Source organism: Perca fluviatilis, chromosome 23 (assembly GCF_010015445.1).
Source record: "Perca fluviatilis chromosome 23, GENO_Pfluv_1.0, whole genome shotgun sequence".
NCBI classification, from domain to species: domain Eukaryota; kingdom Metazoa; phylum Chordata; class Actinopteri; order Perciformes; family Percidae; genus Perca; species Perca fluviatilis.
Window position 1 is genome coordinate 27429915 of NC_053134.1, and position 22431 is coordinate 27452345.

The window sequence follows — 22431 nt, forward strand, 5'->3', positions numbered from 1 at the left end:
AATGGTTGCGGATTAATTTATTGTCAAAAGACCTATCGATTCATAAATAATCGTTGCGTCTCTACTCGGAATATTAGTTTCTGCTTTCTCTAAGAGGGAACAAACATGCTTCTCTGGGCTGCAAGTCAAACATGTGTGGCTGCCTGAGGTGTGTGTGTGGCTCCTTTTATACATGTTCTGAGCATCCCACCAGAAAGTTACACATGTTACAGGTTCCATTTGACGCGCTTACTGCTACTAAAATGCGTTTACCCTGTGACGGTAGGCGGGGGATTAATGGTGGGCTGACATTGATGACTGTAGACCAGGGGTCTTCAACATTTGTTTGTGCAAGGACTCCTTAGCTGAAAGAGACAGAGCAGGGTCCCCCTACCACATACAAGCCCAATTCCAATGAAGTTGGGACGTCTTGTAAAACGTAAATAAAAACAGAATACAGTGATTTACAAATCTTTTTCAACCTATATTCAATTGAATACACTACAAATACAAGATATTTAATGATTTAATGTTCAAACTGATTAAACTTTATTGTTTTTTTGCAAATATTCACTAATTTTTATGCCTGCAAACATTCCAAAAAAGCTGGGACAGGGGCATGAGTTTGAGTTTGAGTTTAGTTTATTTATAAAAGGGGACAGCGCAAATTAATAAAACACATGATTTCCCATGGGTTAAAAAAGTCAGAATTAGCCAAAAGGCTACTTTTCATCTGTAGTCCCCTGCCTTCGATGTTAAAAAAGCCTTTTTAAAATACTAAGAAAAAACAAACAAAAAAGGTTTACCACTGTGTTACATCACCTCTCCTTTTAACAATAATCATTTAGGAACCGAGGACACAAATTGTTGAAGCTTTGTAGGTGGAATTATTTCCCGTTCTTGGTTGATGTACGTCTTCAGTTGCTCAACAGTCCAGGGTCTCCGTTGTCATATTTTGCGCTTCATAATGTGCCCCACATTTTCAATGGGAGACAGGTCTGGACTATAGACAGGCCAGTCTAGTACCTTTACCATATATATATATATATATACTATCTGGACTGTAGACAGGCCAGTCTAGTACCTATACCATATATATATATATATATATATATATATATATATATATATATATATATTATATATATATATATACTATCTGGACTGTAGACAGGCCAGTCTAGTACCTATACTATATATATATTATCTGGAGTGTAGACAGGCCAGTCTAGTACCTATAAATATATATATATTATCTGGAGTGTAGACAGCAGTCTAGTACCTATACTATATATATATATATATATATATATATATATATATATATATATATATATATATATTACACTATCTGGACTGTAGACAGGCCAGTCTAGCTATACTATATATATATACTGTGCTGGAGTGTAGACAGGCCAGTCTAGTACCTATACTATATATATATATATATATATATATATATATATATATATATATATATATATATATATATATATAACTATCTGGACTGTAGACGGCCAGTCTAGTATACCTATACTATATATATACTATCTGGAGTGTAGACAGGCCAGTCTAGTACCTATACATATATATATATATATATATATATATATATATATATATATATATATATATATATATATATATACACACTATCTGGACTGTAGACAGGCCAGTCTAGTACCTATACTATATATATACTATCTGGAGTGTAGACAGGCCAGTCTAGTACCTATACTATATATATATACAGTGCCTTGCGAAAGTATTCGGCCCCCTTGAACTTTTCGACCTTTTGCCACATTTCAGGCCTCAAACATAAAGATATAAAACTGTAATTTTTTGTGAAGAATCAACAACAAGTGGGACACAATCATGAAGTGGAACGAAATTTATTGGATATGTCAAACCTTTTAAACAAATAAAAAACTGAAATATTGGGGTGCCAAATTATTACCAGCCCCTTAAGTTAATACTTTGTAGCGCCACCTTTTGCTGCGATTACAGCTGTAAAGTCCGCGCGGGTATGTCTCTATCAGTTTTGCACATCGAGAGACTGACATTTTTGCCCATTCCTCCTTGCAAAACAGCTAGAGCTCAGTGAGGTTGGATGGAGAGCGTTTGTGAACAGCAGTTTTCAGTTCTTTCCACAGTTCGATTGGATTCAGGTCTGGACTTTGACTTGGCCATTCTAACACCTGGATATGTTTATTTGTGAACCATTCCATTGTAGATTTTGCTTTATGTTTTGGATCATTGTCTTGTTGGAAGACAAATCTCCGTCCCAGTCTCAGGTCTTTTGCAGACTCCATCAGGTTTTCTTCCAGAATGGTCCTGTATTTGGCTCCATCCATCTTCCCATCAATTTTAACCATCTTCCCTGTCCCTGCTGAAGAAAAGCAGGCCCAAACCATGATGCTGCCACCACCATGTTTGACAGTGGGGATGGTGTGTTCAGGGTGATGAGCTGTGTTGCTTTTACGCCAAACATAACGTTTTGCATTGTTGCCAAAAAGTTCGATTTTGGTTTCATCTGACCACAGCACCTTCTTCCACATGTTTGGTGTGTCTCCCAGGTGGCTTTTGGCAAACTTTAAACGACACTTTTTATGGATATCTTTAAGAAATGGCTTTCTTCTTGCCACTCTTCCATAAAGGCCAGGTTTGTGCAGTATACGACTGATTGTTGTCCTATGGACAGAGTCTCCCACCTCAGCTGTAGATCTCTGCAGTTCATCCAGAGTGATCATGGGCCTCTTGGCTGCATCTCTGATCAGTCTTCTCATTGTATGAGCTGAAAGTTTAGAGGGACGGCCCGGTCTCGTAGATTTGTAGTGGTCTGATACTCCTTCCATTTCAATATTATCGCTTGCACAGTGCTCCTTGGGATGTTTAAAGCTTGGGAAATCTTTTTGTATCCAAATCCGGCCTTAAACTTCTCCACAACAGTATCTCCGGACCTGCCTGGTGTGTTCCTTGTTCTTCATGATGCTCTCTGGGCTTTTACGGACCTCTGAGACTATCACAGAGCAGGTGCATTTATAACGAAGCCTTGATTACACACAGCTGGATTCTATTTATCATCATTAGTCATTTAGGTCAACATTGGATCATTCAGAGATCCTCACTGAACTTCTGGAGAGAGTTTGCTGCACTGAAAGTAAAGGGGCTGAATAATTTTTGCACTTGCCTTTCACTTTTTATTTTGTTAAAAAAGTTTGAAATAGCCAATGAATTTCGTTCCACTTCATAATTGGGACCGACCCATGTTGTTGATTCTTTACAAAAAATTACAGTTTTATATCTTTATGTTTGAGGCCTGAAATGTGGCAAAGGTCAAACGTTCAAAGGGGCCGAATACTTTCGCAAGGCACTGTATATATATATATATATATATATATATATATATATATATATACTATCTGGACTGTAGACAGGCCAGTCTAGTAACTATACTATATATATACTATCTGGACTGTAGACAGGCCAGTCTAGTATCTATACTATATATATACTAGCTGGACTGTAGACAGGCCAGTCTAATATTATACTATACTATATATATATATATATATATATATATATATATACACTATCTGGACTGTAGACAGGCCAGTCTAGTACCTATACTATATATATATATATATACTATCTGGACTGCAGGCAGGCCAGTCTAGTACCTATGCTATATATATATATATATATATATATATATATATATATATATATATATATATATATATATATATACTATCTGGACTGCAGGCAGGCCAGTCTAGTACCCTGCAGAGATCTGAGGAGCAGGCCAAAAAGAGTGACATCCGGGGGAATTTCTGGCAGCACCGGAGCAATCCCGGAAGTGGAACATTGTGGATATAGACTAAGAAATGTATAACCGAGACAAAAATGCTAAAAACCATGTGTAAATAGACTTGAATTTCATAAATGGATTAATAAAATGCTTATAAACAGAAAGTAAACGTGACTCGTTTGAGGGTGCGTGCACAGAGCCAGTAGCCAGCTCTCCCTCCTCTCTCCCAGTCCCATCCAGTCCCAAGTGTTTCTGCCTGTATTCTGGCAGTTTGATTGGCATGCTGGGAGATGAGCAGGGAAATCAAATTCTCTCCTACACCAGCCTGGAGACTTTGAGACCTTATTTCTGCCTCCTTCACGCTTCCTGCTCTCACTTCTTTTTCTGTCTCGTTGTCTTGCTTCCCTCACTCCCAGCTCGCTCTCTCTCCCTCTCCTCTGAACCTTCCCTTTGCTCTCTCCTCTCCTCCTCTTTGTGCCTTGGCGTCTCTCTGTGCAGGGAGTCAGTGGAGCGCCCTGGCAGGAGACCTGTCCTGCTACAACCCCTGCTGCTATCCATTCATCTCTTCCTCACTCGCTCCCTTTCTTCCTCCCTCTCCGCCTGCCCCTCGTTTCCTTTCATCACCCTTCACCATATCTCATGCATCTCTCTTTATGCACTCAACTCTTTCTCCATGCTGCACACACTCCTCTGCTCCATTCATCTCCAGCGCCTCCCCCTTGAGCACATTCCCATTCCAATTTCTGTACAGCGCTCGAGTAGTGAACATCTGAGCCTTGTATTGTCACCTTACCTGTTGGAGCAGGGGAGAGGAATAATGATCTATCTGCCACTGATGCCACAACTTGCACAACTTGACTCACCACCTTTCGGAGTCAGCTAACGGGAAACTTGGAAAGAGGTGTGTGAGAGCTAAATTACCTGACATATGGGAACACAGAGTAGTCACCCAGTGGTGGTATTTAACTAAGTACATTTACTCCAGTACTGTAATTAAGTCCAAATGTTGAGGTACTTGTACTTTACTTGAGTCTTTTCTCTTCATGCCTCTTCTTCTTCTACTTCTACTCCGCTACATTTCAGAGAGAAATATTGTACTTTTTACTCCACTACATTCATCTGTTACAGCTTTAGTTACTAGTTACTTTAGTACTCCACTACATTCATCTGTTACAGCTTTAGTTACTAGTTACTTTAGTTACTCCACTACATTCATCTGTTACAGCTTTAGTTACTAGTTACTTTAGTTACTCCACTACATTCATCTGTTACAGCTTTAGTTACTAGTTACTTTAGTTACTCCACTACATTCATCTGTTACAGCTTTAGGTACTAGTTACTTTAGTTACTCCACTACATTCATCTGTTACAGCTTTAGTTACTAGTTACTTTAGTTACTCCACTACATTCATCTGTTACAGCTTTAGTTACTAGTTACTTTAGTACTCCACTACATTCATCTGTTACAGCTTTAGTTACTAGTTACTGTGGTTACTCCACTACATTCATCTGTTACAGCTTTAGTTACTACTTACTTTAGTTACTCCGCTACATTCATCTGTTCCAGCTTTAGTTACTAGTTACTTTAGTTACTCCACTACATTCATCTGTTACAGCTTTAGTTACTAGTTACTTTACACATTCAGATTTCTGCACACAAAACACATGTAGTTTATAAAATCTGATGTTTGATTGTAAATTAATCTTCCCAACAATATAACTGCCAAGAAGTCCAGCTGAAATGATTAGCTGATAAAAACACAGAACCGTTTGGATTGTTTCCAGTTTCCCAAATGTGAGAATTTTTCACTTTTTTAGGGACACCCTGCAGCCAATCAGAATTGAGGATTCCCCAAGACCATGGTATAAATCATTGTAAACTGAATGTCTTTAAATTTTTGGATTGTTGGTTGGACAAAACAAGAACTTTGAAGACGACACCTTGGGCTTCAGAAAATTGTAATAGGCCATTACTTCACTTTTTTTATAGATCACATTTTGGCTGGTCAATGGTCTATGATTGGCTTGATAAAGAAACTAGTCTGCATTGTAATGGTTAGTGAGACTAATCATTATTTGCATCTATAGTGGATATGTTTTCCAAGCACGTGAGACTAAACTCAGAATAACTAACAGGGCACTGATAAATACACAGTTTGGTCACGATTAGTTAGGGAGGTACTTTTCCTTTTTTAATTTTGCTAGAACTCACAGTCACAGAAAAGAACTGCTGAATAGGTATGAGGTGGTCATGTTTTCCCAATAGGAAGATACAGCACAAGATACTTAACCGGGACAGAACAAGCAGACCCCAAGGGGAATGTCGTCTGTTTTTAGGCTCTGAATAAATTCTGAATCAGCTTGAGCATAAATTCTGCCCCTGACTCTGCTTCCCATTTGGCTGTCTTGCAGGAGGCTGCATTTTAAATAGAACAAATGATAAATAACTATAATGTATTACATAATAAAAATGGAAATGTAATTCATAAACAAATCAGCAAGAGCATTTCCATGGCCAATCAATTTGCTCAAACATTATTCCACAATTCTTTCAACCAATCAGCCAACCACATAAGCTACAGGATACATTACTGAATGTAATTATGCTCTAGTGAATTACAAAAGGTTTTCTATTGGTTTCCACTGACTCCAGCTGACATGTTGACTTGTCATAGTAAGAAAAGCAATAGCGATAGCTTAGTTTCAATAAAGCTACAGTGCATAGTTTCTTTCTCTCCCATGAGGAATTCTAAGTAATGACAACAACACTGTGTGATCGCCCCTCCACCACGCAGTTGCTAGTAACCAAGGAGGACACGGAGGATTAAAAAAACATGATGGATTCTTCAGAAGAGGTCATTATCTTCACTCGAGCTTCTGCGCAGGAAAGTCCCCGGACGCCACAATTTTCTGAACATAGTCATACTGAGAAATCCAGAGAGAGTTGTGTGGAGCTGATAGTCTTAATTAGCTTTGTAGCAACTCATTTGGTAACGGCTTGAATGTAACGGACGTTCGTTAATATAACATAAAAGGGTATTGTTTTAGTACTGGTATCAGAAAAAAACCAAATGATACCCAACTCTGGACATGACTGTTTCGACGCAGTAGGCTTCATTAAGAATATAAAGAACAAGTAACAAGTAAACACCAAGTTATTTGAAGGATAAACTAAATAACACAATATACTGACTTCATTAGAAATTGCGGAGCTCCCGTCTGCAGACCTAATCAACATGATGGACTGATGTGTGGTTTAATGTAGCTAAGGTTAGCCCAGCTGGACGGATGTCCAGGGGACAAACAATACTGTTGCTCTCTCCATTTACTGCAACCGCAAAAATACATTTATACACAGAGAAATTGAGCGTCGTTAATACAGTTCATCAATCATTGACGTATTACTTGGCATAAAGACTGGAAACAGGAAAGAGCTGTCCCACCTCACTTTGAAGGTAACAAAATCCACCTACCATCACGTCTTGTTTCACAAGTTAGTAATTAACATAAGCAGTTTGCGGTTCAACTGGGGGTTGTGTGCCAGACTATTTTTTGGCTGGGACCAGTTCCCAGGAAAAAGGGAAGAGACTCCAGGAAGTTACTGGTCCCAGCCAAAATATAGTCCGCCGTATAACTATTTCCCAAAACGTTGAAGTATTCCTTTGAAGTGCTCCTCAGGACCCAAGGTTACTGGATGAGGGATTAGAGCTTGCAAAATGGCTGGCAGTGCTGGTAAAGGTCAATGCTCTTATAGTAGCTATTTCAATGAAATGGGACATTGTGTGAAAGGTCAAAGTTTCAAATTAGATTGAGAAAATGTAAACCAATTTGTATTGTGTTCAAGATGTCAAGGTAGAACCCCGAGGGTTCAACTCTTGCATGAACTGAAAGTCTGTGTGTCGTGTACTCACGGCCTCGGTGTGGACGGGGTGCACAGCAAACAGCAGTGCTGTGACAAAGGCCAGGCGCCAGTCTTCAAACACGCAGCGCTCACACGTGTGCATGAGCAGGCAGGTTACCGCGCAGTGCAAACACACGTTGACGATGTGGAAATAGAGAGGTGTCATGCCGCCCAGCAGGATGTTCAACCTGACAGACAAAGAGAGAAATATTCAGCACTGTGAGATGAGATGGGAGCTGCACTTGCATTATCTCTGGCTGTGTGAAAGTTCATGCGTAAAAGATATCGGATATGATTAGAACAAAAACAAAAAATCAGATACAGAGTGATTGATAAATAAGGACGGTCAATGCCGTTCATTTTTCCATAAACCCTAACCATATACAGACAAAAAAAAAAGAGTCAACCTTATCTAAAAATCGCTCAGCTTTATACCGCTGTGGGATTATGGAGGGTATCTCCAAGGTAAATTAGCTTTTACATTTCCTGGACGAAGTGATTGTCTTATTATCCTGAACAGAATCTCAATCCATTTTCTGCACTGCCATGAATTTCAAATAAAAGCATTGCTTTGAGAAAGACTGTCGGAATTCCGACACCAAATCACACCCTGCTTAAGAACTTCCAGCAGTTAATCCATCAGTGAAGAATAACTGTGAAATGCAATTTTCACTTGGTTTATCATAATTGGTATTAGACTGTGACAATTCCCTTTCCACCCAACAGAATATCAACAACCTGATAAAAGCAAACTCTGAAAGCACTGCAGCGGTTTAGGTTACACCTGCCATTCCATGATATTCGATTTCATTTTCTATCATATTCAGCATTTTATTTGATCAGTGAAGTAGGAGACATTTAAACTTCAGAAACAATATCTATGTGCATATTCATAGATTGCTGATTTTCAAAGAGGGACAAGGAGTAGATAGATTTTAAGAATATTTACCGAGGTAATTGAAGGAGCAACATTTTTTGTTCAAACCCACAGCTTTATTTTAAACCCTAGTAGTGATCCCAAAGATTTAAATCAGCCAAAATAAACATCAAGTCTTGGGTTAGAACATCACACAGCTTCAATGAGGAGTTAGAACAAGATTAGTCTATATCGACGACGTTTCATTTACGGGATGGTTCCGTACGGGATGGTTCCGATGGTCCCGTACGGGATGGTTCCGGAGGTTCTGCAGGATGTCCCTTATTAACGGCCGGATGTCCGTCACTAGGGATGGGTATCGGTAAGATTTTAACGGTATTACTACTCTTACCGAATACGGTACTTTAACTCTTTTCTTATCGGTACTTTTTTTTAAAGGTGCCCTGCCACACAAAAACATTTTTACTTGTATTTTTTAAATATGTTCGGTCCATATGTGTTTGAGTTATGTTATGAATGTGAAAATGAACTGCTACCTCCTCTGTCAGCTCTAGCCACTGAACAGAAATAAGCAGAGAAATCAGACCAATCACAAAAGCTGGTCAGTCTGACATCCTGTTGCCTGAGCTCATTACTATTCATGATCTCGCCCAGTTGCGCTGGGTAAAGGATGCTGATAGCCAGGCTCTCATTGGCTAGCTGTTAGCCAATCAGAGTCAAGCAGCTTAGCTCGTTGAATATTAATAAGAACTGGCACAAATCAAGCTGAGTCTCCCTGCAGGCTTTTTATACCACGCTAGAATGGCTTGAAACAAGGTAACCAAGGCATTTTTTCCACATAAGATGTTACAGAGTCCATGGTAGAACTTCAGACATTACCACAAAGTTATGAAATAAGTGTGGCAGGGCACCTTTAAGGACAAAAGAAACAAATTAACAACAGAATTGACGCTGCTTTATTTTCTCATATGTACTGCATATCAATTAACATTTTTGAGTAGCAAATTACAAACACATTGTTTTGAGAAGATTATAGAAAAATAAATAAAATAAACATTTTTACAGCAAAGGAAACAGCATTTTTTTAAACAAATCGTTATTTGGCTCGGGTGAGACATGCAGATAGCCTGCTAAAGGCCTAACAGTTCTTAGCTGTTCTTCTGGAGAAAAAATCAACATGTTTGCCTTCTCTGGCTGAAGGCGGGACCTCTCCTGTCTTATCGCCACCATTAAACTTTCTGACCATTTCAGATTTAATTTATGAACGCGCCCACAAAAATCAGCTGGCTAATAGTTACTTGTAATCATTAACTCATGTTCGTATAATTGACTTAACTCCATGTTTCCGCCCTTACATCCAAAATACTTGGTGCACTTGTGGCAACGAGCGATATTTGTCAGCATTAATTATAGTAAAGTGTAACCACACTTCTGAATGTTTAGTTCGCTCCACGCCATCGCCAAAACAGGTTTTCTTGTGTGTATATCTGCACGCGCAGCACCGTGTGGAAGTGAGAGCTCAGCTGCCCCGCCCCTCGCACACAGGTTCTGAGAGAGGGAGAGGTCTTTCTTTTGGATTGGGAATAGCAAACATGCATTATAGATGAACGTCGTAAACCTAAACGAAATTGGAGTTGTGAGGAAATTATTATTGCTTTTATGTAGCAACAAAAACATATATTTTACAAATACAAATACCTATAGCAAAACCGATAGCGTCGGAGCTTAATGATGCTCCGGTCTTTCATAATTTATTCAATATTCGGTTCGATACCTATCCCTAACCTTCCTCTTTCTTTGTGTTGGTGTTCTAACCTCCAGTGGATTTGTGAGGACTATGGTTAACTGCTCCTCAGATCTCTGCAGGGTAAATCCAGACAGCTAGCTAGACTATCTGTCCAAGAACAAAGAATTTTCTGTTGCACGACTAAAACTACTTTTGAACGTACACATGTTCCACCAAAACAAGTTCCTTCCCGAGGCTATTTTGCAGAGGCACCGTGGCTCCACTCAGAACTTAGCACCGCCCAAGACGAATGCATTTGGTTTAAAGAAATGCCAATAAACCAGAGCACGTTTTTCTCCCATCCCGGAATGCTGTGTGGACTAGCCAGACCTTCCTCCGCAGTGCTGTGGAGGAAGGTCTGGCAATGCGAGATTAGAACAAGACTGAGTGGAATATGATTTTACCTACGCTACTGACAAGGGAAAAGGGCGAGCTGAACAGAGTAGGGCTTCACATCTCAACTCCTTATTTCTGATTGCAATCAGTTCTAATGGGGTCCACTGTGAGCCCTCGTCCAGTGTATTATGTGATGAAGGAGACTCTGGCCTCCACTATCCCTCTTTTATTCATAATTCAATGAGGACGATATAAAAAGCTGCTTGAGCTTGCAGAGAGCACATTAACCCTCACCATTATCTCACCCTGACCTTAGCTGATGCTGATCAGCTCTAATGCTGATGCTGAGATGAGTGTGGAGCAAGTGAAGGGCTCGGAGATAAATTTCCCAGAGGGCCGGCCAGGGTCTTCGACCCATACGCGATGTGAAGGCTTCAGAGGAATTCAAATTTCTCATTTGAGGCATTTAGCTGATGTGCTTATCCAAAGAGAGTTACAATAAGGGCGCAGGTCAGGGTCCAGTGTCCCGCTCAAGGACATTTTGACTGGCTGCTGGAGGGATCCAATCTGTGTCCTTTTAGTGACGGGCCTGTATAACCACTACTCTCAAAAATGAATAACAATGAGCCTGACTGGGCCTTTATGATGATAATACACCTATCATTAGGTAGGGATTGTTCGGTTCATTTTAGCCTCACAGATTTCAGTCAAAAAGGTTTATATACATATATATATATATATATATATATATATATATACACACACACACACACACACACACACACACACACACACACACACACACACATATATATATATATATATATATATATATATATAAATCACGATAGATACGATTTTGGATTTTTTTCCCCACCCTTAAAAAATTGGTTATTAAATATTCTGGAGAGCATTACATCAGCAGTTATCACATCCCTGCAATTTCAAATAAGCTGAATAAAACACAAAGGGGGCAAAGGGGGCAAACAACTGAGGGTAAAATTACTTAGATAGGCTTTGAATATGGGATAAACAAAGTCCATTTTCTGAAATAAAGGTTGGCACAGTATATTTAAAGGTCCTGGCTGACCGAATGACACCATGTCCCTAACTGGATCCTTGAACTTTAGGTAATAACTTTATTTCTTCTGAAAGATATTAACAGCTTTTGGGAAATTAAGCTCTCGCATCATCTGAATCAGCTTCTCTCGGACTCTAACAGCACCGTCCATCACTTCCCTAACCTTCTTCTTTGTCATTTTCTTTGTCATTTCTTATTTTTCACTCTTCATCTCCTACTCTTGTCTCTTTCTATTATCTGCTGTGTCCCTCTCCTCTTCCTCCTTCTCCTCCTCCTCCTCTTCTCATTTATCAGAAGAGCATCCGTCACTTCTTCCTTCCCTGTCTTGTGTCATCTGTCCTTGTGATCCAATTTAATCACATGGCCTCTTGCTATCTCTATCTCTCGCCATTTATTTATTTCTCTCTCCCTATCTCCCTTGTTTTCTCACCACAATCACTGCTCAGTTCAGGGCTCAGCTAGAAAAAAGTGCCTTGAGGCTCTGTGTGTGTGTGTGTGTGTGTGTGTGTGTGTGTGTGTGTGTGTGTGTGTGTGTGTGTGTGTGTGTGTGTGTGTGTGTGTGTGTGTGTGTGTGTGTGTGTGTGTGTGTATATTTAGAAATGATGTGTGTCCTTCACCTTCATACAATCCCAAAAGCCCTGCAGTGTTCACTGGCGCAGAAAAGGCAATCCTGGCTACTCATTGGGTTCAGTTTGGTTCAGTAGGGATGACCACGCCTTTACTGTTTAAATGTTTTTAAATGTGCTTTATAAATAAATTTGACATGACATTCCCCATAGGTTTACCGCAGTAACATTTTATTTTCATTTATGACTCCTCGCTGCTTCGGTTTGCTGCTGCCTGGTGATAACCTGACTCCACCAGATGGATCGCTTCGCATTTGCTCGGCATATCCATCTGGGAACTTTTGGGAAGGGGCGAAAATACTGGTTAGCTGATTGGATAAACCATCTGTCTATGTTGGTGATAGACGGGCCAAATCAACCAATCAGATCAACGAAGCATATGAAAATACAACCACAAGCCCCTGCTGCTGCAGGCAAAGCATAGCTCGTTAGCTCAGCAAGCGAGCAACATGTCGGTAAAGGATATTTGCCGTTTGTGTAATGAGAATTTACGAATAAAAGGCACCCTTTCAGGTTCCCGGTCCATATTCCAAAAGAAGGATCCAAGAGAAAAAAGCATTAGCGAGCGGCTAAAAGAATTAGGGCTACCGCTGTCTGAAAATACTGGTTAGCTGATTGGATAAACCATCTGTCTATCACCACCTAAACCCGCCTCAAAACCAACGCTGATTGGTCGGTCGTTTGGCGAACGGCTCCAAATTTTCTCTCTCAAGATGCCAGACTGATCTGCGAGTGGAAAACTGGAGCTCGCCAGATCAGGACGCTCTCACCAGGCTAGCCTGGGGGTGGTTAGTTACTAAAAGGAGAAAGGCTGGTCCACCTTAAAGATCTGTCTACCTTAAGTAAGCTTGGGCCAAAGTTAGGCGCTATATTTGGGGCTAACCCTCTTACTTTTTCGTTTTTTTAAAGATTTTTTTGTTGGCTTTTTTAGGCCTGTTGTATTGACAGGACAACCCAGAGCTGAAGGGGGAGAGAGAGGGGAAATCCCATGCAGCAAAGGGCTGCAGGTCGGAAGCAAACCCGCGGCGGCTGCGGCGAGTACTGAGCCTCTATACCTGGGCTCCACCAGGTGAGCTGCCCGGGTACCCTAACCCCCTAACGTCAATTAGCAGGTGGAACTTGGCTTGGGTCTTGGAGTTGAAGGATTTATTTTTTTTGGAAAAATAGTCTAAACTGTACACACACTGCACTGCTACGCTCACAGCTGAAAGGTTCACAGCCTACTGTTAACTTCCTCACCTCACATCTCTCTCCCTCTCTCTCCCTCTCTCTCTCTCTCTCTCTCCCTATCCCTCTCTCTCCCTCTCTCTCTCTCTCTCACGTTACACACAGCCTACGCACTGGCTTAGGCCGGCTTCAGACTGGATGTGTGGCGTGAGCGTGTCAGCTGCGTGGCGTGTCCGTTTTTTTTTGGCTCCCATGTCATTTTTCAGTTTTTCAAGAATCTGTTTAGGAATCTGAATCGTTTTAAAAGTACCGGTTCGGCATCGGAATCGTAAAAACGGTACCCAACCCTAATTTTAACGCTGACAATTTTTTTATCGCGCGATTAACGTATAGACAGTTAAAGAAGGATTAACGTTCTCTACCAAAATTACGATTCCCAGTATGGCCTCGCCAAGACCCGCCCTGCGAATCAGCTCGATTGGTTGGAGTTAGGCATTTCACCTCGAGTGGTTAGGATAGCGGATTTGTCAGGGGATAGGACCTGAACAAATGGGGTTACGTTACCTTGGACGCCTGGCCAATAGTAGTGATAGAAGGGCGGGTCTTGGCGTGGCCATAGTGGGATTCGTAATTTCACAGACCGGAAACAAAAAAGACACACGCTGGGGTCGCACACACTTGTTTGGGCTTGCAAGCCGCGTAGCTAGTAGGCTCGTCACGGCGATTAGCTTCGGAGTGAGTAGTGACTACAGTCAGTGAGAGAAACAAAGAGTCTCCTCTGTTCTTTCTGACCACAGTGGGAAACCTGGAGCAGGAAAAGTTAACCCTCTCCTTGATTTTAAGTTGGTTATGGAGAACGAGAACCAGGAAATGAGTTGGGGGAAACCATAGTCGCTATGACGACCAGCCACGCTCGTCTCAGGAATGAGGCAGTACTATCTGCAGTGGAAAATGGAGGTAACAGTGTTACATTATGTGACAGATTATTAGTTCCCAGTGAGAATGTTAGTGTGAAATTGAACAATATGCCAATGTTGTTTTCAATAAAAAAAAACATTTGCACAAAGCAAGCCGATACACTTTTCCATGTTGATAAGAGCATTAAAACGAAAAAATATAATGGGACAAAAAGAAATCAAGGGACATTTAGAATAGATAAAAATGTGTGATTAATTGCGATTAATCGTGAGTTAACTTTGATATGAATGCAATTAATCGCGATTAAATATTTTAATATATATATATATATATATATATATATATATATATATATATATATATATATATATATATCATGTTGTATGAAGTATACTAGTGCTTGAGTGCAGTAAATCAATGGGAAACATACATGTGTCCAGACAAGGCTAGCAGCAGCAGCGCCGTGTCACACACCTTTCTGGTGTGTAAAGACATAGAAAAATCCACGCAACAGAAACGCCACGCCCACGCATCCAGTCTGTCGTGGGCCTTATTCTTCCTTAAAAGAGTTTGCTACTTGTATGAGAAATTTTTTGTTCAAAACATTTTTAAAATGCATTTAAAAAATGTCCTGATGGCCCGCTGTGGTTTCGACTTAGGCCCAGTTTGCAATACACTGGTGGCAACCCTGCTTCACATGCTGTATACACACAGAGACAGACCTGCTTAATGTCAGGCCAATGAAAAAGTTTTGTGGCACGTTTTTGGAGCCCTGAAATTCCTGGAATCATTGTGTTCTATTTGCGTTTAACACAAGGCTTTTCATACTGTGAGGCACACCTCCCCAAGGGGCTGTGCAGGAGAGTTGAAGGGGAAGGGGCAGAGGGACAGACATGAGGACACTGTTTACTCTTCTGTCTGCATCCGTTTTGAAGTACATCAGAGCCTTATGTGATTAAGTTAGGCACTGAGCCTTTCTCAGTAGGTCTACTGATCTGACTCCAGTCTGTGATACAAAGCCAACAATCTTCTTTATTTCCTCACATCCTTCTCACGCCCCCTTCCAGCTCCTTCCCTCGGGGAGGCACTACAGGTCACCATCCACTAAAACCAAACAAGCAATTGTCTTCCCTTAGCCAATCAGGACTGTGAACTCTTTCCTGTAGCCCCCTCCCCACATAACACTGATGCATTCCCCTGATCGTCTGATGTTGTTCATACATGTATCTTGCTTATAGACTGTAAAGATGGTGGCGGTAGCAGCCATGACGTCACCCATGGGTTTGTGGACTACTGTTTTTAAGACTCAAGTTTGGCGATTTGGCTATCGCCATCTTGGTTTCTTGAAACCAGACATGACGATTTTTAGACGAGAGGATGGAACTGGGGAGGATGACGTGCCTAAGCCAGTGGCGCTGCGCTAAGCTAAACACTAAAGAGGGAGAGTTGTTTATTTTTAAGCAGATGAAGCGAGACACATGGCAGAGTTTTACCGGTGGGCAAACGCAGACCTCTGGGTACTGCCGCCATTCATCTTCATGTATGGCACTACACAGAAAATGTTGCTAATAAAACTATCTATACAAATAATAAACTATCTATCTATCATTTGCTGTCATTTCTAAAAGTAATCATACATCATGCTGAAACAGCTGCAGCATAGGAAATGCCTGTGAGGGGATTTTTGCTGAAACTTGGTATTCAAAAAGCAAAACGTGTCCTTACTGACAGATGCAAAATATTACACATTAGCAAAACCATGTTGTCTGTCTTCAAAATGGCCTGGCCTTATAAATTATTTTCATATTTTCCATTTAATAAGCGATATCTCTTAATACTTTCAATATGCAAAGTTGTTGTTGATAGCAGTTAGAGTTGAACTAGTCTATATTCACGACGTTCCACTTCCAGGATTGCTTCGTTGCCGACGGAAATTCTGCTGGATTTTAGGCCAGATATACGTTGCCTTGGGCTTTCTTTGTGTTTTCTGAGGACTATGGTTAACTGCTCCTCAGATCTCTGCAGGGTAAATCCAGACAGCTAGCTAGACTATCTGTCCAATCTGAGTTTTCTCTTGCACGACTAAAACTACTTTTGAACGTACACATGTTCCACCAAAACAAGTTCCTTCCTGAGACTATTTAGCAGAGACACCGTGGCTCCATCCGGAGCTTAACAGCCCGAGCCGATTGTGATTGGTTTAAAGGGGTGATAGAATGCAAAACCGATTTTACCCTGTCATAGTTGAATAATGACAGTTCAGTGGGTAATTTAGGACAGACATAGAAGCTCAAAATCCCATATGAGATTTTCATAGTAAAGGGGTGTCCTTTACTATGAAAATCTCATATTTTGAAACTGCCGCTGAAAACGGTTGACGTCAGCCTCCCAAGATCTGTAACTTTGTCACGCCCATGGGTGTATTAAGAGAACAGTCACGCCCCAACATTTACATAGGCTACACAACTGACCTGAGATCAGGTAGTCTTCTGAATCTAGGTCACGCAGATCTCTGCTATTCCATTACAAAATTCACTTCTGAAACTTTTTTATGCGAGAAATCAACTATGTAAAGCTAAATAATGGGCCGTTTTACGAAAATGGATGGCTAATTGCAAATTTTGTCCGACTATGTGTCGGAGTTCAGCGGCCGGTGCTGCCTGGGTTGCTACATCGCTGCTCTGCCTGTCCTCCGTCACAGACCCCAGCCTGCTGTGAGCTCGATTTAGCTCGGCCGGCGGCCCGGTGCTCAATACCCGCGCAAACTCACCCTTTTCTGGGTGACTGGACTACTACACACCGCTGCCCTGACAGAGCTCCAGGGCCTGCAACTCGCTGTTCTCCCTCCCCTCTTCCTGCTACCAGCCAGCCGGTGAGTGACTGAAAGCGCAGTCAGCGAGCTTGTTACGCCCGCAATCTCTTACCGCAGCCCGCGGGTTCCAGTTAATCTTCTAATGGATATGTGTGTTGAGTTATTTAAACAAACAATCGGGGAAATAAACGCCTCTTGTCGGCGAGTCTCATTGATAGAGCCCGCGCTGAGCTGGAGTCCATCAATGAGAGCTAGCTAGCCTCCTCCTTACGAGACCTCTGACATTCAAAAAAATGCATTCAATTGAAATCCGAAATCGGACAAGTGTTAGCTAAGCTTTGGGCCTTGGGGAACCTGTAATATTCATGCCGTGACGAAATTCACTGTAAATATACTATAGTTATGCCGAAAGTGTAGCTAGCTAGCCGCAATCATTTCCCATTGTATTCAATGGGACACATAGCTAGCTTGCTGCTCCTCCTAATAAGACCCATCAGTTCATAAAAATACCTTAAAGTGCCCAGATTTGGGGTGTTCTTTTGTGTCTCTGGTGCTTCCACACACATACAAACTTTGAAAAAAATCCATCCATGCTGTTTTGAGTGAGATACGGTTTCTGAATGTGTCCTGCTTTCAGTCTCCTAGTGAGCTGTTCAAAATCGGCTCGGACTGTGACGTCACAGTCCGAAATGAGCTGGCTAACCACAACCGTTAGCTCGTAGCGTTAGCATTAGCCGGCTAATGCTAGCGTTAGCCGGCTAATGCTAACGCTAGCATGCTATGTCGTTCTCAATAGCAAAGCACTGCTACAACACACACAAGTTCACCATAATAATCTACAAAAGAACTACTTACATGTGCGCCCTCATTTAGAAGTCTCCCAGCTAATCCTGCCTTGTAACTGACCAAAGTTGGAGAAACAGGCTCTCTTTTACTGTCTCTAGAGTTAGCTAGCTGACATGCTCTACATCTGAGCTACTGCGCATGTGCGAGTGCAATCAAAGATAGTACAGAAGAAGAAGATGAAAAGAGGTCTCACTCTGTAGCTAAAACAGAAACCAGGTGAAAAGAGGATCTGCAGCAGTGAGAGAGAGCTGTGCAGTACAACAAAAATATGGTGTTTTTTGAAAATTAAACCATGTAAACCTATTCTGGTACAACCTTAAAATACAGTTATGAACCTGAAAATGAGCATAATATGGGCGCTTTAAATTCAAATCGGACACAACGGTTAGCTTTGTAAGACCTTGGGGTAGCTGTGATATAAGTGCCGTGACAAAATTCAAACTGTAAATATATTATAGTTATGCCGAAAGTGTAGCTAGCTAGCTGCGATATTTCCCCATTGTATTGAATGGGACACATAGCTAGCAGCTGCTCGTCCTAACAAGACGCCTCGCATTCATAAAAATGCCTTAAAATCAAATCGGACACAACGGTTAGCTTTATAAGACATTGGGGTAGATGTTATATAAGTGGCGTGACGAAATTCAAACTGTAAATATACTATAGTAATGCCGAAAGTGTAGCTAGCCAACTGCAATCGTTTCCCATTGTTTTGAATGGGACATATAGCTAGCTAGCTGTTCGTCCTAACAAGACGCTTTGCATTCATAAAAATGCCTTAAAATCAAATCGGACACAATGGTTAGCTTTATAAGACAGGTAGATGTTATATAAGTGGCGTGCGAAATTCAAACCGTAAATATATTATAGTTCTGCCAGCAGCCCCGTAGTGCAGTATCCACAAAGGGTGACTTTGCCCTGGGTATGGAGCCCAGCAGGCTGCCGCTTTCTCGTCAGACTGTGTGGAGCTCCTAAAGTCCGACACGTCTTACCAAATTTGCAATTAGCCATCAATTTTTGTAAAACGGCCCATATTTGAGCTTTATATAGTTGATTTCTCACATAAAAAAGTCTCAGAAGTGAATTTGGTAACGAAACATTGCAATGTCTGGAATATGAGATTCTGTCGCGTCTCTAATGTGTGTGTATTGGGGAGTCGCTCAACCAATCAGCGTGCGTCTCTAATGTGTGCGTATGGCAATTCGCTCAACCAATCAGCGCGCAGCTCATCTAAATATTCATGAGCATACCATATTTGGAAGAAAAGCTCTTGTTACAAATAGGGCCAAAACACAGGGATGCATAAGGGCCAATAAAATATCAACCAGGCCATTTTCAGCCCAACCAATGTTACATACCCCATTAGGAGACCATAAGGAACAGTGTGAAATACCCTATATAATCATTCTATCACCCCTTTAAAGAAATGCCAATAAACCAGAGCACGTTTTTCTCCCATCCCGGAATGCTGTGTGGACTAGCCAGACCCTCCTCGGCAGCACTGTGGAGGAAGGTCTGGCAATGCGAGACTAGAGTTGAACCAATGCTGGTAAATTTCCACAAGGAGAGAAAGAGTGGATAAAAAGGGCCTGGCATTCCCTGTGACCCGAATCACCCTTTCATCATTTCTTCACAGATCAAAGTGGGAATGCCTTTTCTCAGCTACACGGCAGCTGTGGCAGGTGAGAGTAAAGGATTGAAGGCTAAAGGCTAAAGGCTATCTCACCAGATGAGGAAAACAGTGTAGCTACACATCCATCCCCCAGGAGGGTCTGCCATGTGAACCAGCATCCTTCACATGACAAACTAACAAAGATAAAGTGGAGAAGCTGACTGCCAATAAGCCCTGGAAGCTATAACCCCGAATGAGCAATAGGGATGGACCGATTATGGGCCCTGGCCAATTATCTGTATCAGCGTTTTATTTACCTGATAACCGATAAAGTTAATGAATTAAAAAGTGGTCTACTTTGGCTCGGCTACAGCTCTGTGTCTTTCCCTCTGCTCCGGTTTGACTCACCACTGAGTCTGACTTAATGTCCCCCCCCCCCCCACAACACTATCTGACTCTCTGTTACTGGGTGTTATGTTGAAAAATTCTCATTCATTAAATAATTGCTCAAAGCATCTAAACAAAGTTTTGTGTTGGAGTTTGTAACATTCCAAAATCTTAATTTTAAATAAAAGATGTTTATTTTCACTGTATATGCAGTAGGGCTGCACAGTATATAGTTTTTTTTTATTATTGTCATCGCGATATCAACTGCCGCAATAAACACATCACCAACACACATTTTTGTCGATTTTTGTGTTGGTTGAAAGAAAATATCAGCAGAAAACTGCACTTTAAAATGGAACTTTTATATTCAATTAAATCTTTAATAAAAGAATGTTGGAAATTATATTTAATTTGTTTTAAATTCAACAAGCAGTTTGTTGTATTTTAGCAGAATACTGAAAGCAGCAGAGCTGAGTAACTTTAAGTACACTGTTTATGTATCGCAAGTAATTGTTATTGCGACATTCAAAAACCTTATCGCATATTTTCCTCATATCGTGCAGCCCTAATATGCATATCGGTTCCAAATATTGGTTATCGGTTATAATCTGTATCGGTATCCGCCTTGAAAAACCAGTACCGGTCGATCCTTAACGAGCAATGAGGAAACACCTGTCACTCCTAAAAGATCATCTTCCCCTCCATTGTATCTGGCTAATACTGTAGCTTAGGGCTGGGCAATAATTCAATATGATAATTTATCGTCTTTAATGGAATCCTATCATTAACAAATCATATACCGAGATATCGTGACATACAGTTACGTTGTCTAAATTGATAATAACAAGCACCTAACTCAATTTTCTCAGAACATCGGTTGTGAAACATTTTGAGGGAATATCATCATTTGCAGATTTTTTTGACCTCACACTATTTTTGTGCATGCATGTAAACATAGTCAGTATAGCCTATAGCTGGGAAAAAATATGATTTTTTTGTCTATAATTTCACTTGAAACTGTTTCCCACATTATTAATGATTATTTATCTAAAATCTCACTGTAATCATGTTTTTTTGGGAAACCACCAATTGTCAACCCTGCAATATCGTCGCAAAATCGACAAAGATGTATTTGGTCAAGAATATCGTGATATCTGATCCCTCACTCATGGTTTACTTCTGTTTATGTGTTTCTGAGAGCAGATGCTCCTGCAAAGCTGCAAGACCCACCGCCTGCTCTCAGGAGAAGCATTAAGGCGCCAAGATCTCCTTCAACCACTGCCAGACGGAGGACTGGCTAGCAGCTGCTTGAGGGGTTTTACGCTGTTGGGTAATTACACTGACTATCATCAAACAGTGAAACCATCCTGCTGCCTGACCACACAAACACCAGGGTACCCACACTCCTAGTCACACACTCGCAGTTTTGGTTGTCTTAAGTGCAGAGTGTGCTGATAGAGCTCCGCGTGGGGACACATTACAAGGGCAACCATTCACATTCCACAACACTCTTCTAGGTCTCCCCCAAATTAATTCCCCTGAAAACTATTCCCAGAGCCAAAGTTGACAGAGCTGCAGGGTCTGGTTGTCGTTTTCTTAATATTAAAAAGGAACAGTTCCAATCTGTAATAGATTCACTGTATTAAATCAAAAAATGACCAAAACAGGGCATCAGATATTAAGCAAACGCTGCTTAGTTGAAAATACTGTCTTTTCTGACAACAACGCTAAAGCCAGTATTTTTTACTCATTTGAAATTTCCATTCCGTGACGGAATATCTGTTTGTTAGGGCCTGTGTGTTGTTGTTAGGGATGTCACAATACCAAAAATCTAGTAGTCTGTACCGATGCCACCAGAAGTACACAATACTCGATACCAAAGTGGAAAAAAAAAGTAATTGATTACACTACCAGTGAAATTTCATGATTATTGATATCCAACTGGATACCACTGTAAACATTTTTTTATTATTATTTAGAGTGTTTTCCATACTGCTGTACTGCTTAGTAGATAAAATCCAGAATTAAACTTTTTTTTTTTTTCAATCAGCAATGTATTTTATAGTGCACACAGACCAGATTTTAGTGCAAGAACATTTCTAGACAAGACATCAGGACATCCTAATTTCCACACATTTTTCGTGAGGCATTATTGGAATATATTTATTGCTGGACTACTTTCATTTAAAGGTCCTTACAGTTAAAAACAGACTTGGTGGAATGGTGCACACTGACATTGACAAATTGCTCAAACAGCAAATGATAAAAGAGCTAAGCCAATTTAATTTAATT

At 40.8% G+C, this 22431-nt stretch overlaps 1 protein-coding gene across 1 annotated transcript in view; it reads right to left on the bottom strand.

Moving 5' to 3' along the window:
• tmtc1 (transmembrane O-mannosyltransferase targeting cadherins 1) overlaps positions 1-22431 on the bottom strand; it is a 188051-nt gene that overhangs the window by 141063 nt on the left and 24557 nt on the right. Inside the window, exon 2 of the mRNA XM_039791008.1 lies at positions 7702-7879. Coding sequence (XP_039646942.1) covers positions 7702-7879 — 178 coding nt within the window. The remainder of the gene's footprint in view (positions 1-7701; positions 7880-22431) is intronic.